The following is a 24,024-nucleotide window of genomic DNA, read 5'->3' on the forward strand; positions in this document are numbered from 1 at the left end:
TTTGTTTTTCATTTCAAGTTTATTAAAACTTTAGCAGTACAAATGATCCAGGTTTTAGATTATCAAAAGACCAAACTGAAGTCCACATCTTAAAAAAAGGCGTTCCCCAAAATGTCTCTAAAACTTTGAGACAATGGAAACAGTAAGTCCACAAACTCATCCATGCCTGTCGTCATCTGTTCCAGGACTTGTTTCATGATCGGACTTTTTATCCTTATTAGGGGCATGATCTCTTTCCTGACTCTTTGATTTTTGGTTTATTTCTTTTTCTGCTGAGGATCTGGTCTTTTCCTTTTCTTTACTGCTGCGTGAATATGATTTTTTTGATTCTCTCTCTTTGCTACTTGGTCTCTTTTTTGAGTCTGGAGTTCTATCCTGATCTCTGCTAGACTTCTTATCTTTACTGGATTCAGGACTGCTACTTTCTCGGCTTTTTGAACGCCTCTTCCTTTGGCTTTCAGTATCATTCCTCTTATATGAGCTTCTACTTTCTCTATTTGAATACCTCTCTCTGTTTCTGCTTTGACTTTCCTCCCTCTCTGAGCTCCTTGAATCTCTCCTCCTCCTGTTTTCTCTCCCCCTGTATTTATCTGGTGTACCTCTCCTTTCTCTGCTTCTTGATCTTCCTCTTCTTCTTGTTTCTCTATCTCTATTCCTTGAATAGTCTTTACTTCTACTGCGATCTCGATCTCTGCTTCTCGATCTTCCCCTCCTACCCCTATCTCGGCTTTTGCTTCGATCCCTTGTTCTACTGCTGGAACTATGTTTTCCTCTAGCATGCTCACGCTCTTTGCTTCTTGACTTACGTTTCTCCCTGTCTTTACTCTTTCTATGGTCTTGGTCATTACTTCTTGAGCCTGCCCTTTTACTTCTCTCCTTGCTCCTACTTCTTTCTTTATCTCTCCCTCTAGAATCATAGCGCTTTTCCTTTTCTCTACCTTTCTCATGGTCTCTCTCTTTGCTTCTTGATCTTATTCTCTTTTCATCGTGTCTACTGTGCTTAGAGTCTCTTTCTTTACTTTTTGATTTCTCTCGGCTTTTACTATGGCTTCTAGATTTAGCTCTTTTCTTGGCCTTGCTTTTGTTATGCTTGTCATCTTTTTCTGAATTCCTTCTTGTCTCCCTGTCTTTACTGCTGGATTTGTGATCTTTTTTCTTCTCTTTTTCCCCTCTTCTGCTTGGGCTTTCAGAAACTTGTCTGTGGTCTGATATTTTCCTCTCTTTTCCTCTTCCTGGGCTTTTTTGATTATCTTTCTTGTTTTCATTTATTTCACTCCTTGGAGAGAGAAAGATACAATTTTTTAAGTATTTTTAATCCTCCCCATTCTGAAAAATTAAATCAAAAGCAAGACAGCTTCACAACTGAAACTTAAATCACACTAGGTCATCTATATTAATAACTATATATTTACAGTAGCATAATTAAAATCAGACACAGTTAAGTAATGGGATAACCAAGTCAGTGCCCTGGTTTTTTGGAAGTAACTCTAATTGAAAATCTAAGATGATAGGTATTACTTTTATTATATAAAAAAATTTCAATCTGGAAAGAAATAATCTTACTTGTCCCCTTTTATCCATCTTTCTCCACTAGACACTCTCATTCTTTGAGCTCTTTGCATTTCTTGCCTCCAATGTGGAGGAGTTTCACTGCGCCGGAATCGATCTCTTGACCTGGATCTGGAAGGTGTCCGATAACGCTTGAAGGGAAAAAAGAGAAAAATTGGGTATAAGTTTGAATTTCACATGCTGTGACAGGTAACCAAGATTTTTATCCCTGGCAGTCAATTCTATATAGGACCTAACATGACACTTCGCATGTATATACCAAGTTTACATTGACAAGTTATTAAACTTACTGAAAAATATATCTGACATTCAGCTAAAGCAGAAATACAAAATGTCTGATCAAATAACTATTTTAAGGATACTTCTATTTCAGGATTTTTGTACTCTGCTGAGAGGTTTTCTCCTGTTGCTTTTAATTAGCACAAATGGAACTCACTTTTCTAACAATGAAAATTCTTCTTAGCTTTGACAAGCAACACAAAAACCATACTTCATGCTTTTTCTTTTAGGTTTTCACTAAAGATTTGAGGGATAGAGACTTCTGTTACTAAAAACATTTGCTACAAGCATTGCACAGCATATGGCTTCACAAAATCAGAAGAACCAATCTGACAGCTCCCCCCTGCCAAAAAGGGGGAGAAGCCTTCCCCACATTCTTGGCACTCATGTTGTACTAGCTCTCGTGTTCACTAGAACTTTTTTTGAGCTAATTCCATTCACCAATTCACAGAATACTGCAGTAACACAAAGAAAACTTTTTTTTCCTACCCCCCTCCCCCCAATAAACTCAGTATGCAAACAGGAAATTGATTTAATTTTCCCTGTTGTCTTCCTTCAAGCCTCAGTCCCCAAATCAATTATGATGTACCATAAATCCTGTTTGGTTTGGGTTTTTGTTTCGTTTGTATTTGCTTTTTTTTAAATCAACCATCCTAATGAAAATGATTAGTAACACCAGCAGTAAGACTGTGCTACCACCTTGTTTATTTTGGAGAACAGATTGTAAACATTTACCCTTGGTCCTCTTCCTTTTATTTTCCTTCCAGATCTGGTCACTAACAGCCTCCTCTGGTATGTTGACTGTGAATTCGATAGATTGCTAAAAATAATTTTAAAAAAGTTATATTATTTATGACATCAAAGAAAGAAGGAAAGATAAGATAAAATAAAACCAATTTTAAAAGTTCTCCAGAAATTAAACCAAATGAAATACATTTAATTTTAATCAGTGCAGACAGTAACTACCACACAGTAAAAACTTCAGATTTTGTGACCAGAAAATATTTTACAAGATTTCCAGGTTTTCCCATTTTTGAAAGAAGAATTAGTTATAGACTCAGATTGGACAGTTCCAATAAATTCTAAATGAGATTGCAATGCATTTTACCTTTTTCTTTTTGAATCGGTCATTTTACATTTTTCACTCACTAAAACCATTTTCAAAGACTAAGCCTTTGTTCTAAGACAAAGGCAGCAGTTGCCAATGAACTGAAAAATCCATTTTTCATCCAGCAGTGCTCACAACATGGAACTGTTTAATAGGGAAACGAATCACTTGACATTAGAGTCCTAAAACAGTAATGTGACCATACCACTGTCAGCACTGTCAAACTCAAAACAGATACATTACCTTTCTCTTTCCTTCTCTCTGCTTTTCCTCTCTTTTTCTTTCTCCTCTACTTTCGGAGGACTTTTCCTCATCAGGAACCGGTTTTCAGGTACAGGAGGAATTTCTTCAGGACGGACAGTAGATAACGGCTGTGCTTCAGGGTTTTCATCTTCGCTTTCACTGGATGAGCTTTATTTTTGTATAACAAAATTTATACTTTGAGTTATTTGGATAAAGGAATTTCTTTCAATCTATTGAAATAATTCAGAAATTCTCTTAATTCAATACACAATGATACTTTAAGAAACTCTGGAAACAGCTATTTCAGAAGCAATTTTTTTTCCCCGTGATATCTTTGCTCCAAAACGTACAACTGCAGTAAATTTCTGACGAACATTTTTTATCTATGACTTCCAATGGTGCAACACTGAACATATATTTACCCTCTATTTAGATACAGTTTTTAAAAATTATTTTCTTTTAAAAACACTATCAGGAGAATCAAATTCAAATTGTACACTAGCATACATAACTGGGTGCAAACTACTGTAATTCCAAGCACTCGATATAAACAAACTTGTGTGAAATGGGCTTAGTCTCACAGAAACAGTGTTTAGGCAGCATTGACTTAAGTAAACATTTCTTAGATTTTACTGCTAGCTTAGAAAAACGTGACTTGCACTGACACAACCTGCATCTCACATTGAGCAATAAGCAAAACTATTAGGTTAGAAATAACATTTTCAGAAGCAAGAGTGCCTTTTGAGGTTTATTATCTTCCAGTGAAACGACAAGACTTTTGGCATATCAGACAGACATAATGTTGTTAACTATGTTCATTTATTACTTTTTTGTTTAGTTTTGCTTTTATTCCTGCATACCAAGTTCTTCTAAGTCCCACTGCATATAATTTAAATTGAATTGTACAGAAGTGAATTTAGAGAAACAAGCTATCACCACCCATATCAAACCAAGAACTCCTGCAACTTTTCAAGCCAAATATACGTAAGTCTCAGTCCATTCCTCCACTCCTTTACAAGCTGCAGCACTTACGCACATGGACACTGTTCTTGCCATCATATAAAAAATTTTAAGTTTTAAGTTTTCTCCCAAACTTCAAAATACCTACTTCATTAGTTACAGAATACGATTCTGTAGCTATAGGACAAGAAAATGGTCCTGCATGGTGTACATGTAACCAAACAAAACAAATCTCAAAACTGACCTTTTCTTGCTTTTCTTTCTCTTTTTCTTTTCTTTCTTATGTTTCTTGGAATTTTTCTTGTGTTTCTTTTTTCGTTTTTTAGATTTCTCTTCTGAAGCACTCTCAGAATCCGATGATGAATCAGATGATGATTCTGAATCACTTGAACTTTCCGAGTCACTGGATGAGGAAGACGACTTGTGTCTTTTCTTTTCTTCTTTCTTGGCTTTAAGTCAGAATAGCAAATACACATTTTAATATCAAACACTTCTAAAGAAATATCAGAAAAAATAATCTAGTATCTGCCCAAGCTTTTAACTGTGTCACAAGACTACTTCATCAAAATACTTAAGAACAAATTGAAATTTTGGAGAAAACACTGTTTCTCCCAAGTAAATTAAACTTCTTTCATGGTGTTTTCTAGGTGTTTATTCACAAGCCTCACTAAAGCCGAACAACCAACTGAAACACAACCTCTGTACCTCACAGATTACATTAGTCTTCTGGTCATTTCTCCGTGCAGTATAAACTAGCAAGTTGTCTTACCTGTTTAGGACAGCCTGCTGATTGAAATCAGCTGGGTCTCACCAGATGATTTTAGAGCTTCTTGAAAGATGCTTCCAGAAGACAGGTATCTCATACTTTTTACTTCCCTTGTTGGTCCAGACCAAGATACCTGGTCTCTCTTCCCAAACATTAACTCAACGTCCTTATTAAAGCACTATATTTAATAAAAAGTGTCTGTAATATTTTATATCAGTTTTAGATTGTCTAAATGTATATATATTCACAGAGTGTAACAAGTACATATTTATAAAAGAAAAATGATCAGTTTCCAAATTAATTTCAATCACAGGAGCCTGTTGTCACATAGGCCTGGTGACACCCAAACAGTAAGAGGAATTTCACCTGAAATCTAAATACCATGAACACAAAAAGTACTAAAAAAGTTAACTAATTTCTAAGTCCCAAGACACTTTCAAATGCTTCTTATCTATTCAATACTTTTTATTTTGGCCCATTCAGAAAAACCCACTATATTGCGCTATACTGTTTCCTACATGCCTTCAGGCAAAACAAGAGGTCTCCAAGCTCAGTTTCAGAAATGTCCGAATAAGGCACCAATAAATGCGGTTATTTCCTGTATTTCGTCCCTCCTGCATCTGTTTTAAGTGTGTCAAAAACTATCTCTACAGTTTTACGTGCATTCTTGTAATACATTTTGGTATGTTATAGTTACTTCTTTAAAATGAGTAAGTAACAGATAGAAATGGAGGTGAATTAGTGAGCAACTACCTCAACAAACATAATGTGATTCTTAACATGCAGCAAATAATATCAATGGCAGATGTATTTGGGAAATCGTGGCAGGTAAGGAGTGAAACAACAAACACTCTCCCCCCCAAAAAAATCCCCAAACAACTAACCAAACAAAACACCAACCAAAAAACCCCCCACCCAACCAAAAAGCCCAGAACTGTTTACACAGCAAAGATAGGATAACTGGCAAGAGGTTTTGGATACACTTTCTGGTGACACCTAACCATCTCTGTCCAGCAGCAAATGCTATTTTGAATACTAAACCAACCTGGTGCCGGCCAATTACAGATCACACCAACAAATTAAATCAACCCTGCAGCATGAAGGTCAGTGAGAAAGAAACACACTTCTGTTTACAGTCCAACTGTTTCCAGCTCATTAGCTTCAGGATCTGGTTTCAACTTATGACCACATCTGAAATAGATGCATCACTTCCTACTCCATTCACTGTGACCTATAGTATTTGCCAGACTTCGTGAACTACATGATCACTCTGCATGGCACAGCCAAGCTCACTTCACATCTCAGCTTGTTATGGACTATAGCAAATCTTACATTAGACCCGTTATATCAGACTCCTGGACTTGAAGAAATGACCTCGCCAGAAAGCACTCAGGCTTAGGCGCAAAAGTCAGAACAGATGATCTTATCTTGTAATTCACAGCAGTGACCCTCAAATAGTTACCTTATATAAAGTTCAATAACCTGTGTTGGACTACAGCAGTCTTCAAAAGAGGGTGCCTTTACTTTAGGACATTTAGACAGGTATTTTCCCCGATAATTTTTTTCCCAGTATTTAATTACCCTGCTGTTCAGAGTATCAGATCTTTTTTTCTATTTTGCATGCATCTTGCTTGAATTATTTGCTATGGGTTCCTATTACATCTTTCAGTACTTGATTAAGGACCCACTGTTTCTTAGTAATCGACTCCTAAGAGATATGCATTAGGGAACACTACCATACTTATTTCTTGTTGATCAGATGACATTGTTAACTGTGAGAAGTCCTGTATCACAAATGCCTCTGCACATAAACATTTTTGTAGACAAGGAACCTACCACACAACTGCAACAGCAGAGGAAGGGGGAAAGAAAAGGCGGGGGGAGGGGGAGCCATCTCCAGCTTCACTTTGAACAGTTTCATCTAAAGCCAAAACAGTTTACACCTAGTGGCCAATTCACTAGGAAAAAAAAAAAAAAAAGAAATCTGGAACAGAAAAGCCTGACACAACTGTTCTTAACAACCAGCTTGTGGAAAGGGGGCTAACAATGATGTGTAACAAGTTTGCAGAAGAAATGAGTATGCTAGGGGCTGAATGGGTAAGAAAAGAGGAAAGGTAGGATATACAAATCAGAAGTCAAGGTAAGACATGACTTACCAGAATCACCACTTTCTAATATTGCTCTTATTCAACACATATTTCATGATTCCTAAATGTGTAACTTTGTACTCTGTATCGGTGCTTGATAATTTGTACTGATACTTTTTCTTTTCCCTAAAGAAACTGTACTGATAGAATGACCTAATTACAGTATTGTTCTTTGATGAACTATGAAGGCAGCCATAATCTGCCTTAACTGCAGAAAGCACACTTCTACGAGCAGTGATTCTACAGGGACATCTATAACATCAATGAAGATCATGAATCAAGCCTAGCACTGTTCTGTGCAGAATCCCCTAGAAATACACTTTTCATGAGAAATCTTCATTAGAGGTTCTTGTTAAAAACTGCCCAATGTACAAAGCAGTTTCATTTTTTTATTTGTTTTTGAACCAGAATGTCAGTGTCTTACACTCTTGAAAACATCCCAGATAAACCTTTGATTAAGCAAAGTCATGATTTCAAACAATGCAGCCAGGCTTGTTTGACTAGACCCCCTTCTGCAAAACTTTGTCAATTGGTATCAAACTCCTATTTGTCTTTAAGAAAATTAGTATTATGTTACTTGTTCCACACTTTTTCTTGAGAATTATATTAGTTTAGCTAGTCCATAATGACCTTTCTAAAAACTGGCTTGTGCTTAGCTTGCCTTTTTTTTTTCCCCCTCCCAGTTTTCAGGATTTTCCCTGGAACTTTAAGATAAATAATACCACTAAAACCTAAACATAGTAATACCTAAAAATAATACCACTTTGCCAGAGAGATTCTTCTTTTACAATTTAGCTTCTCTCATTAATTTTCAATAACTCCTCCAACTTTAAGGAATAATAAGGAAAAAACCCAAAGGAAAAGACAACGAACATTCCACTTTTCTAGGTGATCATTCTCTCAAATCCCAAGTGAAAGCTGCTGATCTAGGCCTCTGTAATATTGTAATTGTGATCGCTGTATCATTCAATTCACATAGCATCCAGTAAGTTAGCCAGTCAAGTCATCATCCACTCATCCCTAAATAAATCCAATTCTTCTATACAAAAAGATACATTTGCTTCCTTCATAATGCACTTCATCTGGATATTCATCATGATACCCAAAAAATCTGATCGCTTTTCCTCAACTTTAAACTAAGAAAAAAACATTCACACCAAGCACCTAAATTCTACTGTGATCCCATCTGCTAGTGCCATCTTTGCTTCCCTGCTAAACCCAAGAATTATCGGTCCTATTTTCATTCCATAAAGACTTGTTTAATTCCTTCATGTTGCCCACCAGACAAGTTCATACAATAAATAGTTTAAACCTCCCTTGCTATCATATTGTACCCTCCCACAGAAATTCACCACTATACTTCCCTCTCTGGCAACCTCCTTATTCCTTTGTCTTAACAGCAAATTCTTAGCAGCAGTGTCCTCTGGTAACTGCCTTGTATTTCACAGTATTAGTTCCCTTTTGCCTCCTATAGTAACGTGCTACAAACAGTTCCACTGTTAGATGACTCTCTGTTAATGGATCTTCCATGACACTGCTCACCTCCCAGAAACTGCTCCTCCTATCTGGATTCCCTGGTCTCGTTCATATATTGACAGGCCCAAGGGCCTCTCCTGTTCCACTTGCAGATTTGGACTGCAGCTTAGAAAATTTTCTTCTGCTGATATGATGACAAACTGTTCCTCCTACCTCCTCTGCCTCAGGTCAGCACAGCTCATCAACGGTTCCATGTTGTACGTTTAGCAAACGGTTCCAGCCGTACTATAATCTCTCACAGTAGTGGCAGATTTCCCTTTCCAGGTCCTATAGCCAGCCTTTCCCTTTCAACAGCAGGATTCTCCGCTCACTGGGATCTCCATCATGGTCTGTCAGGCCATGCCTTCATCAGCTGGCTCTGCATTAGTGCTCATTAGGGCCACCACATCCCTGCACTCAGCTCTGCCCTCCACCTGCCTAATCCTGGCGTCTAAGGCCTCTTGCTCTCCAAACACTCCTGCTGCCCACCATTAGCTAGCACTGTGCCTTATAGTCAGTTGAGCAGGCTATCCCATCACCCTGGCATCAATTTCCCTCTGTGGCACACCAGACCAGCTACAGGAACCCGAGTCTCCAGGATCCCAGCAGTACTGAGGTGAAGAGCTACAAGGACACAGACAAATAGGTAGGACCAGTCAGATCTTTCCAAAAGCCTGTTCTTTTAGGAGAAGTTAAAGGAAAAAAAAACATTTTGTATGTATTTTATTCACTCTTTTGATGACAAGTACTTTAAAGTCCTGCCTAATGGCTTTAAGTCATCAGACTGCTCAGTGCCAAAACTTTCATTTAGCCACTCAACTTGAAGGGTTCTAGAGTGGACCAAAAAGGGAGTGTAGCATATCAAGGAGGACACGTATACAGGGGGTATCTCACCCACTAGCTTCACCTATTCTATATCTTTATTGGTTTATTTTCTAACCTATGCCACCCATACACTTTCTAACAGATACCATACTCCTGAGTACTGTCCAGAAAAACAAAATTATGTCTGAACACTCAGGGTGACTTACTAGGTAATCTAAGGAGTTCTAGAACCTTTGAGAAATCAGGAGCCATAAAATAATTTTGCTTGGAATTCTGAGGTATGGAAGAGATCACTTCAGACTCCAAATTCATTCTGCTAGACATCACAGCAGATGAACACAGAACTGCATCAAAAAGGAGAGGAAAAACTAAGAAGCTCAAGTTTGAATGCCTGTATTTTCCTTAGGCCAAAGAAACAACTATTCTTGTCTTGTGCTTCAATATCCTTGGTACAACCCCTCACAGTACATATCAGCAGCAGGTGCTACGAATGAAAAAGCATGATGGTCCCTATCATAGTTCCTATCAAACATGCATCCTGGGTTTCCTCTGATGAGATTCTCCACAGTGACAGCAACATCTTACATTAAGCCTTATTTTGTAAGAGAAGCAGAATCCAATCTCTAATACCATGTTGAGCTCTGGAATGGCAGAGCAGGGCATTAATTCCAGAAAGAAAGGCAGGTTCTGTTATATTCCTGTTTAAGAATATAGTTTATAGTAACTTAAGGGTATCTACTAAAGGGCAATTCCAACCTTTTCTACTCCTAAGTGCCTATTCTGAAGTTTTACCTGAAAGAAACTTGAAATAAGTTCAATATCTGCAAAAAAAAGCAGTAGTTATCAAACAAAGTCAGACTGCCATCAATCTTAAAGTAGCACTCTACTTTCTACGGGACAAGTGCTTGCCAGCTTTATAACAAAATTTAGCTAGTATAAGGAAATCCAAGACAGGAGAAGCTTTCAAGAAAGCATATACGATGTTTCTTTAATGTCTTTTGCATCAATACCTTTTAAGTTTTTTAGAAGACAAACTGTACAGCGATGTTATTCACTTTTTCACCAACTGTCCCTCCATCCATCACAAAATAGTTTCTAAATATTTTTATAAGCAACTGACAGGAAAGAAAATGAGCAAAACTACCTCATAGTTTGCATCTATGTAAATGTACAGTTCAACTTTACCTTTGGATTTTGGAATTAGCTCTCCACAACTCAGTATGCGTACTTCAGCATATGGTTTACTAGATGCATCTGTTTTCTGGTTTTCTATTTCTCTCACAACTTCCTGACCTGAGATGACTTGTCCAAAAACAACATGATGTCTGAAGAATTTAAACAAAAGTAAGATGCTTAATACTTAAATTTTCTCATGGCAGTTCCCAAACAAAAATAAGAAGATAAGAGATATTTACCCATCTAAGTGAGGTGTAGGTTTAGTTGTTCTGTTGTTTCCAGATGTTAAAGAGAAAAACAAAGTCAGTATTAGTGGAAAGCAGTCAGCATTTGAAGCATGTCATATACACATATGAAGGTGAAAGTTATTTTGAGTGAACTAATAAAATTGAACAACACCAATATATATTATTCTAAGTTTGTGTACAGTTAAGAGTATTTAATGTTTTATAAACTACCTACTCAATTCATTACTTTATCATGTTTTACTGAACAAAAGTGCACATACATTTTTAGATAGTATCCTCATATAGGATATAAGTATTCTATTTATTAAATTATATAAGTTATTTTTATATCTGTTCCTGATAGTAAGGCAACCATCTCAGAGCAGGAAAACTGCAAATAACCGTCTATACATTAGAAAATAATTAGAAATCAAAGGAAGAAAAAAATATCAGTATGTACAGATCATCTGATATAGAAGTAGAACTGTCTTTCTCTCAGCTTTCCCCTATTACTAAGGCATACAGATGTCAACCATGGCAGAAGTAAAAAACTGTGATAATTACAGTAATGATCAGTCAGGAAATCCGAAATAAGGGTCTAATGGTAAGTGACAGCACAACTCACCATGTTAATTAAGGTCATGAAACATGGGTAAGAGTAATGTATTTCAAGAATGTTTTCTTAAATCTAATTTATCTACAGAAGAGTCTACTGCAATGTATTTTTAAGAATTTAAGTTTTAACTGCAAATGAGATTGCATTGGAAAGTTATTTTGTGACAAAAAAAATCCTCTACTACTTTTGAGAGCCCCCAGAGCTGTTTTGCTTCCTTCCAGACAACGCTTATTATGAGAAAGTGATAAGAGTTCTACAAGAAACTAATAGGTTTCCTTTATTGCCCAAGTTAGAACACAGCTACTGAAAACTACCAAAAGCTCTTTTTCACAGACAAAAACCACTAAACACAAAAGTGATAAAAGCAGTCAGGCTCCCTGAACAGTGCATTAGGAAAATGGCTACTATCATGCAACTTTATGAAAAACCATCAACTTTGGGTTTGGACAGGAACTAGTCTTAAATATTTTAAGGGATTACCTTTACAGCTACCAATAGCAACCACATACACGTTTCAATACTTACATAAAGAACTGTGAACCATTTGTATCTTTCCCTCGGTTGGCCATTGAAAGGAGAAATTCTTTGTTGTGCTTTACAGCAAAGCTTTCATCTAAAGAAAGTGTTTTCAGATACTTTAAATATACCACATACAACATATGCTTAGATGAATGCTATAACCTAAGTAAACTCATCCTTATTAAATAAATCTGCTAGTCACTTTAGTAAAAAGTTGTATTAAAAACAGATTCGAAATAATAGCTTTTAAAAATATATTATTCCCTCCATTCTAAATAAGGCAACTTAATAAGAAGAAATATGAATTAATGGTTTATAGCCTAAGGAAAAAAACAACCCTAAAAAATTGAATATGCTTGTTTAAGAGATTTGTTTCCTACCAACATTAGCAGAAATCTCAGCATGTTAACATTTGTTGCTCTTTCTATTCTGTACATACTGATCATTGTCTCTTTGGAGCAGAAGTAGTTTTTAGCTGTGCGTTAACTATTAAGAAATGACTCATTTTCAGGCAGTTTTGTTGTTTTATTATTTTTTAATACACACAGATATCCAGTTTGACAGCAATCCCAAACAACTTCTGTTTGTCTGTCAGACACACAGATGAACTATGAAGCTGGCCATTAAGAAAATATGTTTAACTTGAATGAATCCTACTTCTGATGAGCAAATCATTGTAACAGCTCCAACTAAATTCCAATGAAACTGTGAAATGTAATCACTATTCTTCATTTAAGACATCTGTAAGATATTTTCCCCTCCTTTCCCAAAACAGCATAAAGGCTGTTGGGGGATCCAAACTCTTCAGACAGAGGAAGTTTGCTCAGTAGTGTTTAGGTACAGATGGCAGAGGCAAGCATTAACAAAGAAGAAAAGTACGCTATCTGTAAGGCTATGGTTTCACATCACACACTGTCACCGGCAGTGAAAGGGACAATTCCACTCACTCTCCAGTCACCTCTACAACTGCTATCTGGCATAGCATCAGGCATCAATCTAACCCTATGGTGAGCTGCTGAAGGGATCCACAAAAGCAACAACTCCAACAAATTAGGTTTCATACTGTGGCTGAGTTGAACAGCCAACTTCCAACTGCCAGAAGGTAGGGAGAGGTTTTGCTCCTTCTTCCATCTCTGCCAATCATACATTTCCTCAAACTGAGCTACTCATTTGTGTTGGTTATGATGCCAAATTATTGAATTGGGTCCACTCACTAATATGGAAAATAAGTACATTTTTTTGCTGCAATAGTCTTCGGGCATTTTAGCAAGCTGAATCAGCTGAAAGTTTGATCTGAATGACAGTCAGTGCAAGGTAATACCTCCCTCTTTTGGCAGCTGCAAACTGTTGAATCAGCTCAAGGTCTGATATAAAATTGCAGCCTGGTCCTACTAAAATAGTGAGTAATTCTCTTAATTGTTTGCTGCAAGCTCAGACAAGAACCAGTGTTAAAAGAAATGTGACAGGGAGGAGCTTAACTGCTCCTGCTGGTGGCATCTAGCCATCACATGGGTTTAGGTGTAAAACTGTAAAAAATGTAAAACCTGCTCCAAGAACACAGAGATGCTCCACTACACTCTAGACAAACACAGGCTGAGAAACGCACTGGGGTGCAGAAGAGGTACTTGTTGTGCAACACTGACTGAAAAAGAACCAGGACTGTGAGAAAGCTGATGGTCTCTTTATCACTAATTCCTCTTGAGTTAAGGAAAGTAGGGCTTTATGCTTTCTTTTAAATAAATATTTGCAAGGAAACCTGACTCCATCATGCCTTTCTCCAACTTTTAGCTAGCTGCTCAAGTCAAGTGTATGTTTAAAAAGTTATAAAAACGTAAATCTGGTAAAATAGACAAGTACAAAGGAGTTTGGTTTTAATTTTTCAGTAATTAAAAAGGTTCATATCTTAAAAGTAAAATAAAATAACCTAAACTGGATGGTCCAAGGCCTCTAAGACCAGACAAAATCTTAAAAAAAAAAAAAGGAGTTCAGGTTTACAGAACAGAGACTGCAGAATGTAAAGGTGATTGCTTATAGTAACATCAGAATAGAGCAGACTGATAAAATTCTTACCTTCAAAAAAGCCACCATAAATGGATTCTCCTCCCCTGCCATTTCCTTGAAAGAAGAAAAGTGACAGTTACAACTTAGTGATTAAAAGAGTCGTATTATGTGGAAGGTGCTTCATAATACGAAATACTGATCCAACTGCATTCAAGTCACTGACATTATTCTTTAAGATATGCAAAGATCAAGATCCTTTGTAGTCCCAGAGCAAACTTGAAAAACAAGAAAGTATTCTCCCATGGTCTCACTTTTTTATTTATTTCCCAGCAGCAGATATAATATTTTAGTCTCACATTTAAACGTTTCAATAGAAAGTACTTAGTCCTGAGATAACAGTGCAAAAGCATGTGTGTGTACACACATGTATAAGTTTATTATATAAGTATTCATGTAAAGGTTCTTACGCAGAAAAAAGGGAAAAAAACAGTTGAATCACAGAATAATTAATATAAGTAAATGATGCTACACAGAACTCCTGTTAAAATTTTCTTCAAAGATGCACATCATACCTTCACTGAAGTCACCTCCTTGGATCATAAAATCTTTCACAACCCTGTGAAACAGACAGCTTTTGTAATGCAATGGCTTTTGGGTGGATTTTCCTGTACCCTTTTCACCTAAAGGAGGAGAAGAGGAACAAAACCCAGAATTACTCTGTGTACCTGTAGAATCTCCACTACAAAAAAGTGGTGCTACATAAGCGCTTAATGAAAATCATCTGCTAAACTCTGAAAAATTCGCTTGTGAGGCAGGCACATACCTGTAATACAAACAAAAAACTAGCATTTAAGAAAGCAGAGCAGGAACTACCTTCTGTCTCTACAGTTATACTAGAAGAACTCCTCACTGACATTAGTCTACAACTCTGGTCTCTTCCATGCAGATTAACTGAAATTAAACAGTCAATTTAGGTTTAAGATAACTGGCACTGCTCAGAATCATGCAACAAACACTCAGACTTTCAGTTATAACACGGCACAGTTAAGGTACCATAAAAGCTCGTAAGAAAAACAAAGAGGCAGGGGGAAGGAGAAGGAATCTCATTCCATCCCCCGCTCATGATTACAACTGCCATCCTCCTTCCTTACATCAGCTCTGGTGCTCAAGACCCATAAACAGTCTCTGCTTCAGCTACAACACTACCTACTTTCCCTACTACCCTCAAATAGATAAGGTCTCCAATGAATTAGCAAGATGAATGGCTCATGGTGGGTCTTGCGAATGGCAGAGCCAACCTCAAGGTAGCAGTAAGGTAATCAGTGGGAGTATGTCGGAAGGATCAGGATCTCTTCCTCTCAGTATTGGCAAACCATTAGACTGTATCTTCCTATAATCTTACTCTGAGCTATTAAACTGGCAGCTTCTGCCAAGGGCAGTTGACTCTGAACTTACCTTATGGTGCCTCCACATGGATTTGACTAGCTAGAAAAAACACTTTTGATAGGAACTTTGATAAACATGAAGCTGTATCTGTTCCACTAACTTGACATATGGCTAATGTAGATATGCCAGGAAAACGCGGAGCTGTTGTCCTCTGATTTAAGAGGGCAGCACATACTTTTCAAAACTGCCCCAAAAAAATGAGTAAGCAAAACAAATAAAACCAAAAATTGAATTAATTTGCTGACGATCAATATCATAAACACTCTTCCCATACATTTTCCTCACTATTCTTAAACAGGTTAGAACAGCAAAGTAATTCAGCATCTGAATTTGATTTTGAATGTCAGCAACTAAGTATGAACTCAGTAGTACTTGTTCCTGACCAGAAATGCTGTGAAAGACTTCAAGCGAAAAACTTAACACAGTAGCAGGGAATGACACCTTTATGCAGTAAGTCTGACTTCTGGGCAGTTGACAGCAGATCAAGAATCCCATGACCACAACATAAAGCCATTAAAAAAAAAAAATCACTTTAAGGTTAATCTGATATTGTGCCAGTAAACCTAATGTCAGATCAGAAAATACCTATATTCCTGCAGACATCATGAATGGTGCATTAAGTGTTCTACCTAAATTGACATGAATGTAATTATGCACCCACACCCGATTCAAATCATATTAGTACTACTGACTGATTCAGTATTAACAGCTACAGAGCCTTGATCTGAAAAACAACAGAGCTGGAAGGAAAGGAAGCCGACATGCTGAAGACAGAAAGCATATATGCTATTTATGTATTCACAAAATTATTATTGTCTTAATAAATTTAAGTTTTGCTAAACTGTCAGCATTTTCAACAAAAGCATGCAGTCCACAGGACAATAATTCTGTTTGGAAATGCTTCCAGGAGATAAACTTCTCAGTATTTTGTTTAAGAAATAATCTGAATTTCAATAGGAATGGAAATCACCAGTCTCCATCAACAAAGAAAAATTAAAATGAAGGAAAAAACCCCTAATGAATATCAACAATACCTTTCAAATACCTCAAAGCATCAAGACTGAAAAGTAAGTCTGGATGGTTGACCTCTTATTGGCTACCTTTCAAGGCTGGATGATGTTATATAATGTGAACACTAGTATCTATGCTAGTAACAGAAAATCAGCTTACTGTATCCGTATTTAAAGTTCATTACTGTATACTCCTGGCAACATACTAAGCCAAAGCTACAACTACTTTGATTCTATATCAGATGTATATGAGAAATTAGCTAAATCTCTAGAGATACAAAGAACCCATGTTTTATGTACGTATTTTTATACGTAGAAGTGTCAGGAAAAATAACAGACATCAAACTAGCTAACATTGTGTTACATTAAAAGTTATAAATAAAGTTAAAAATCTACAAACCTGTGCAAAGGCAGCGAAAATTCTCACATGTCTTTGGACACACATCTGAAAACAGTTCAAAGACCACTCTACCAGCTAGAAAAAGAAAGCCATATTTATTATGAAGTTAATTGGTATTTGTATTATTCTTATAGATCTTATATGAGTATCATGTTACTGAACAGATATTTTAATTTTCTTACCAGGTACATTGTTGATGGCTATGTCAAAAAAGCAACGAGGTCTCTGGACCTTTACTCCCATGGCTTCAAAAGTTTAAATACTGTAAGTAATAAAAATAAAATTTAGTTTTTCCTGTGCGGAGTGAAACTATGTGTAAGTCAATGTAGAAGATTTTACAAAGACAACAAAAACCGCAGAAAAGCAAACCTTCAAAAAAAAAAGAGAGCTAACGTAAGTATTTTTAAAGGTTCACAAAACACAAAGTATTTTAGGTCATTTTCATGTTCTGTAGACTCGAATGAGTCATTTTATTCATATTTGCTGCAATAGTAGTAAATTTAAACTTGAGTGCCATACTTCAGATGAGCAAATACAAAAAAAAAAAAAAGATACTGTAAGGTATGGGGTAATAAAGCTTTAAATCTTCTTGCTATCCAGATAGTATAGATAATCACCTAAGTTGTCTGCTCCTAGAATTGTATATCCTAGCATGGGGGGGTGGAGTGGGGGAGCTTTGAGACCAAACAACTTGAGTGTTCCCAAACGTTAAACATTTAGTTACAATGCTTGAGGAAGGAGGGATTTAACTCTTGCTTTACAAGCAATTTGCTTCAAAAGCCTTAACATTTATATACAGTAATTTATTAAAGATAAATGCAAACTATCTAAATACAGGACACATTTTTTATTTCAAACATTGATAGTGACTAAAACTAAATTGTAAAACAAATGTTAATATACCTCTGTCAGTCAATTTTTAACTCAGTTTTGTAGAGAACAGGGTGGGAGAGAGAAAGAAGTAAAGAATCCTACCTGAATTCCTATTCTCACCAACTTTTGCTCAATTTGGTGTTTTTCTACCTCTACATTGTCTCATGAACAGTGGAACAAATGAAGTTTGCTCAATGTTCTAAATATTACTGCCAGCGTCCCCTGCACTCTCCCTAAATCCTCCAATAACATCTCCTAAATACTGGCTGCACTTGGTTCTAAATGACAGTTATGTCAACCAGTCAGTATGAAGACCCTGACTGGACAAACACCAGGCCAAGTAAATATACCTAACTCTCAAGCTCATGTTGCCTAGCAAACCAAGCTAAAATATCAATGACATTTATCTTACCTATCTACAAGTCAAGGGAGCATTTCCTCTCCAATAAAACAAATAAACAAAAATTGAAAAGACCAAGAATAAAGTCAGAAAATTACAAGCGCAATAGTACTATATGTCTGGTAACAATAGGGCCTACATGACTTGTGTATTTAACTCTTCAAATTTATTTTCAATTAGAATGTGAACATTCTTAACCCACAATACTTTGCATTTTTTAATTGTGAACTTGATGGAATCTTACTAGTGAAGGGAATATGATTTTAAAGTCAACCAAAAGATGCTCACTATACATATACACAAAAATGTGCTATGCAGAAGGGCAATCTTGAGAAGTCAGCTCACTTCTTCCATCCAAAACTCTGTAAGAAAGGACAATATAACAACCCAAGTACTATTGTGAAATGTTCAAGCAATTCAGCATTCTCAACTACCTCCTGTTTGAGTAGCCTTTTACTAAACAGAAACTATGCCCAAAAAAACCCCAAACAAACAAAATCCAAAAAACCACTTCAGTATATCTAACGAAAGAGGCCTGTTTGTTTTATTTCTGAAAGTTGAACTATCGTTCAGCTTAGAGCATATTTGGTTTCATTGACAAATACACCAAAAATATTTAGTCTTGTCAGAACAGCTGCACCTATAACCAATGCATTACCAGCTGTGTCCATCAGGGCTCACATCCCTTCACACCTCCATCAGCCTCATTATCAGCAGGATAAAGCTGGCCAATCCATGGCCAGGCTGCAGACAGCTGTTCTCCTTCAAAATGATCTGTGCCAGTAGAAAAAGATAACCATCCCAAACTGTTCACAAGCATCTCTCTGCCAGAGATTATCACTCGTATGTGTTGATACCCTTAAAAATACATCTTGGGAAATTTTTTTCAAAAATCACCTGTGCTAGCAAGAATCTGGCGATAATACAGTTTAACATAAACTGGCTCCTTTTGACTGAAACAGGCTAGAAAGCACTCACAGATGCACATCACCTGCAATATCAATGTGTCACACATCTCACAAGAGCTGATGGCAAGCAGCAATACAGTAGTATTTCCTAGTTTTATGAGGGGAACAAAAAACTTTTATTTGCAACTATGCTCAACAGGCCATGGGACTACCCATTTATTTCAGTCCCTGCAAAGGACAGAACACATTTGGAGCAAAGATGTATTCAGTAGGAAAAATATATATTGTATCCTATTCCTTTGCTTCTTTCTCTGTTATCATCAGCTCTCCCCTATTTTTAATTTCTCTGTGACCTTGCATCAATTTACAATTATCTTATGCACTGGTCTTCATTCAATGTCCAAATGAAATGAACAATCAAGTGCATAAATTCCCACTCCTAGCATTTTGTTTCAGGCCAACTACAAATGCAGGAAGACAAAACTACATTGATTTATATTGCAAAGATAGCCATCTGGAATCTTCAGAAATGTATTTTTAACAAAATTTTGAGTCCAGAAAATGCAAATGCACAAAGTGAATTCTGAATATATCACATTAACTAAGGCTGTGGCTCCAGTCACTTGAAGCCAATATAAATGTGGGCTGGTAACACAACAGAGGGCTCATACATCCAAGTGTTTAGCTTTCATACAGGTGGCCACTTAGCTGTATAAAAACTATCCTTTCCTCTCCTCCAAGAAAAGATTTGGCAGTAGCACATATCAGCTTAAAATGAAGGTGGAGCCACAGACTAAAAATGTTATATGTTCATTCCCGTATGGTGTAAACTGGAAATGAATTTATGATTGTGAAATGGGAGACGTGAAATTTTGTTCCTAGTTCCGTTCCTGTGTCAGAGCTTCCAGCTCCAGTATGATGCTGAAGGTGTGAACAACAAAAATCCAACCAGCCCAACCATCAATCTCCATCATTTCCTCAGCATTTTCCCCAAATACCACCATCTTTTCCTCTGTGTTTCATCATCAAAAACCTCTGAATTAGCAGCAATGACAACTAAGGATTTTTTTTTTTTTTCATTTTACTAATCAGCAGCACAGGATTTTTGGTGTCAGAAGATTTAAGAATAAGGTACTACACTTTTCAGGTTTAGGATGCTGTCTTTGCAATCACATGGAATTAACACATCTATAAAAAAAGAAAAACACATCCGCATTCCAAACAGGTCTATGAAATTTATGCAGAAAGACTTTCTACTCATCATTAGAAATCATATATTATAGATTTTCAATGGGATTGTCCCTTCTAATGGTATTTAGAGGGAAAAAGCCAACCACAAGGGAGACTTTCAACATTTTTGCAAGCAAAAAGTGATTGACACCACTTTCCATCAGGCCTCCTTCTCTAAAATAATGCTACAAAACTTGTCTGGACTACTGGCATATTCCACCCCCACCCCCCCAAAAAAAAAAAAAAATCAAATGTAAGAGATACCTGGCACTACGTCCTGGTTTTGGCAGGGATAGAGTTAATTTTCTTCCTAGCAGCTAGTATGGTGCTGTGTTTTGGATTTAGGATGAGCATAACCTTGATAACACCCCAACATTTTAGTTGTTGCCAAACAGTCAAGGACTTTTCAGCTTCTCATACTGGCCTGCCAACAAGGCGGTGGGGGGCGCCCAAGAAGCTGGGAGGGGACACAGCCAGGACAGCTGACCCAAACTGGCCAAAGGGATATTCCATACCACATGACATCATGCTCAGTATATAACTGGGGGTGGGACACGAGGCGGCACAGGTTCAGGAACTAGCTGAGCATTGGCTCTGGGTAGTGAGCAATTGTGCATCACTTGTTTTTTAGCTTCTTTTCTCATCATCTTCCTTTTCTGTCCTATTAAACTGTCTTTATCTCAACCCATGAGTTTTATCTGTTTTTCTTTTCAATTCTCTATCACCTCTCACTAGGAGGGAGAAGTGATTGAACAGCTGTGTGGTTGGTTTAGCTGCCTGCTGAGTTAAACCACAACACAGTATCAACCATTGTCTCTCATGGACATGACGAAAGAACCTGCTATCCTCTTAGGGAGATTTAAGAAAATACCATGCTCAGGTGCTGACTTAATATTTAGTACATACTTCTAACACTACTGCACTGCATAGTTCATTTACATCACTTTCAGTATGATTTTTTGCAATTAACAACATTAATCTTCTGGTACTAAAGTATATACAGAATACACACTCAGTTACAACAGCTTAGCTGGGAGAATGTAACATTCAGCTGAGAACGTAGTAACATTCTTCTAATCTATTTAAACAGAAATACAGATTCCTACTAGATCATGCCCTTTGTTTTATTTTCCCAGGAAAGAGGCACCTACAATGAAAAAGATGTTAAAATATCTAACCACACTCTTGTCAATAGCAAGCAAAAAGCTTTGTTGTCAAGACTTAGTCATGATTTTCTATTATCTAATTTATGCAGAAAGTACTTTTTTTTTTTGCTGTTAAGATTTGTGCAAAAATACAGGTGGTTTCTCCCAGGTCTATGCACCTGGGAGAAAAGGGAAAAAAGCTTTTAAAGGGTCTAGTGTAATCTCCAAGCCATTTACTCATTAGGATCCCCAAACTAAATTTCAGAAGTGGAATCCCTTCCTACCTCAGTTACTGAAGAGGAGAATAAGGCAAGACCATGCAACAGTAGGAGACAGTTCTTACTGCTAACCCATACTTGCAAACCATAACAAAACAAAAACAAAAAAAAAAAAGCGCTTGTTCTATCTTTTTATTCTTGTGTTCTCCTCCTTTCTCTACTACTTTAGCCCTAGATCCCTTCCCTGCCTTATCCCAGCCTCCTACCTAAACCTCACTCCATTAGAAGATGGCCATATTTGCTCCCTGGCACTCACTAACTCTGCTTCCAAATGGAAGATGGCTCCTAAATGCACATTGTACAGAGGAGTGAACTGGTAGTGGAGACATCATGCTGCAGCAGAGTAAAATCCTCTATTGCAGTACATATTCTTCACTCCAAATTCTCTCATAATCCACAGATTTTCTGACATCTTAAGGAGAAAAAAAAATAAATCATCTTTTGATAACGGCTTGATGACTGGTTAGCTAACTTAGAAAAAAATATTTCTGTTTTACAGAAGACTGGAAAACGGGAAGTCTTAATAAGAAATACAGTCCCAAAGGGTGCTCTCAGAGTATTATTGATGATGGTATCCTTTATATGTTCCCCTTCAGATCTACTTCAAATACAGGAACTATACTTTTTCCAAAATCTTTATAAATAATTTTTAAAAACTGAAAATCAAGCTCTGTGAGCTTAGATAATGTTTCATAAATCACACGTAATTTCCATATTTTTATGGTATTTTTATCATGGTAGCACTTAAAAACTTGGGTCATACTGGACCTCAGTGCATTAATGAATGGAAAAAGTGAAACAAAAAGGGGGAAAAGATGAAGTAAAAAAAAATCCCAAAACAACCAAAACATGAAAACAAAAATGTTCTCTCCAAAGAAAAGATCTATCTTAGAAAATAGACTTTATGCAAAAAAAATGGTCTTGTGATCCTCTTAAAACAGGTCTCTGATGATTTCTAAAATATAATTATCTTTAGTCAAACATTAGGCAACTACTAGCAAAAGTGCCTTCTCTATCATCATTATGGAAGATACTTTTCTAATTGTGACTGAATTGTAAGGTAATGTTTAGTACTACAATAGATATTTTGTCCACAGTTTCAATAAACTATTTCTTTTTCTCCTAAGCCTCTCTCCTTCAAAGCCTCCTCAAATGACTCAAAGTACAATCATATACACACAGTACTTATAGTTTGGCCACGGCTGCAAACAAAATGAGCCTGAAACTCGTTATTCATAAAAATCTCTTAAGTGCTTTAAGAAATCCTTAAAAGAGAAAGGTAGAGGACCCTCCTGCCAGCCATGGCAGCTCCTGTAGGCTCCACTTCCCTAGGAGAGGCCTGCAGAGGGGAGGAGAACATGTGGCACGCAGACAGCCCGGTTAGTTCGCCTTCTAGGGGAGGAGGGAGGACTCATTCAAACTCCCGAGCAAGCACCGAGCAGCACCCGAGAGGCCGACCGGGGCGCTGGCAGCGAGCGGGCGGGCAGGCAGACGCGCGGCGTGCCCGGCCCGCGGCTCGTTAGACTGCGGAGAGGCAGTGCCCGGCCTCGCGGACCCTACCACCTGGCGCAATTTTCGCCAGGCCGCGTCCGCCACTTCACCTACCCCTCCTGCTCCCACCTGCCTTCGGACCCCGCTCGCAGCTCCTCACCCCCTTTCCTCTCAGGGGCCACCCGCACCTGGGATGCCCCAGGCGCCCCCTCAGGGGAGCGCTGGACGCCCCCTCCTCGGCCGCGGCCCGCCCGCCCCTCGCACACGGGCCGCCGGGCCTTGCGAGGGGGCGTGTGCGCGGGGATCCGGCGCGAACGACTGCGACCGCTCCACGGTCGGCCCGGAGCGGCGGCCAGGCCGAGCCAGGCCGGAGTAGCCTCCTCTACGGACCAGGGAGGGGCCGCGGCTCCCACCCCGGTCCGTGACCGAGGCTCAGGCCCCGCGGAGCTGCGACCTCCAACCCCCGAGCCCTCGGAGCGCCCACGCCGCGGCCTGGGCCGGGCCTTCGTTCGGCCGCATAGCGACCGCGCCGGACACCCAGCGGCGCCCGGCTGCGGCGCCGGCACTCACCCCGCTCGCGGCCCGCGTCGCCCCGCGCTCCTCAGTGCCTCGCCGCCATGTTAGAGCTGGTGCGGCATAGACTGCGTCAGTGGAAGGAAAGGGCGGGAGGGGGCAACCCCGGGGGCGGCGCGGCGGAGGATAGGTAGGGGTGCGCGGAGACAGGAGAAACGGCACCCCAACCCAGCAAAGGTGAGGGGAATCGTCAGGCACGGTACAGCCCAGCCCGGCAGCAGGGAGGCGGCGGGGGCCGCTGGGAAGGAGCCGAAGCGATTGGGGGAGGGGGGCTCCCGCCTCCTCGAGCTCGTCAGAAGCGCTCCGCCCCCTCCCGCCG

At 38.4% G+C, this 24,024-nt stretch overlaps 1 protein-coding gene across 1 annotated transcript; it reads right to left on the reverse strand.

Annotated features, from left to right (window-relative positions):
- Nucleotides 1-23,980, reverse strand: PPIG (peptidylprolyl isomerase G). The gene is made up of 13 exons (XM_075756705.1): nt 23,703-23,980; nt 16,990-17,069; nt 16,808-16,882; nt 14,524-14,631; nt 14,021-14,065; nt 11,957-12,044; nt 10,828-10,857; nt 10,598-10,737; nt 4,404-4,608; nt 3,200-3,367; nt 2,584-2,668; nt 1,564-1,700; nt 1-1,276 (listed from the first exon to the last, which is right to left on the reverse strand). Exons 2-13 carry the CDS (start codon nt 17,048-17,050, stop codon nt 157-159), a joined length of 2,262 nt encoding a protein of 753 aa, XP_075612820.1. The 5' UTR covers nt 17,051-17,069; nt 23,703-23,980; the 3' UTR covers nt 1-156.
- Nucleotides 23,981-24,024: the final 44 nt, after the last annotated feature.

Source organism: Balearica regulorum, chromosome 6, assembly GCF_011004875.1.
Source record: "Balearica regulorum gibbericeps isolate bBalReg1 chromosome 6, bBalReg1.pri, whole genome shotgun sequence".
In the NCBI taxonomy this organism is placed as follows: domain Eukaryota; kingdom Metazoa; phylum Chordata; class Aves; order Gruiformes; family Gruidae; genus Balearica; species Balearica regulorum.

Coding starts and splice junctions, on each gene's coding strand:
- PPIG (XM_075756705.1), bottom strand. CDS start 17,050: ATGGGAGTAAAGGTCCAGAGACCTCGTTGCTTTTTTGACATAGCCATC. Junction 14,066..14,523: donor AGGAGGTGACTTCAGTGAAG/GTATGATGTGCA, acceptor TCTTCTTTCAAG/GAAATGGCAGGGGAGGAGAA. Junction 4,609..10,597: donor GCTAATTCCAAAATCCAAAG/GTAAAGTTGAAC, acceptor TCTGACTTAAAG/CCAAGAAAGAAGAAAAGAAA.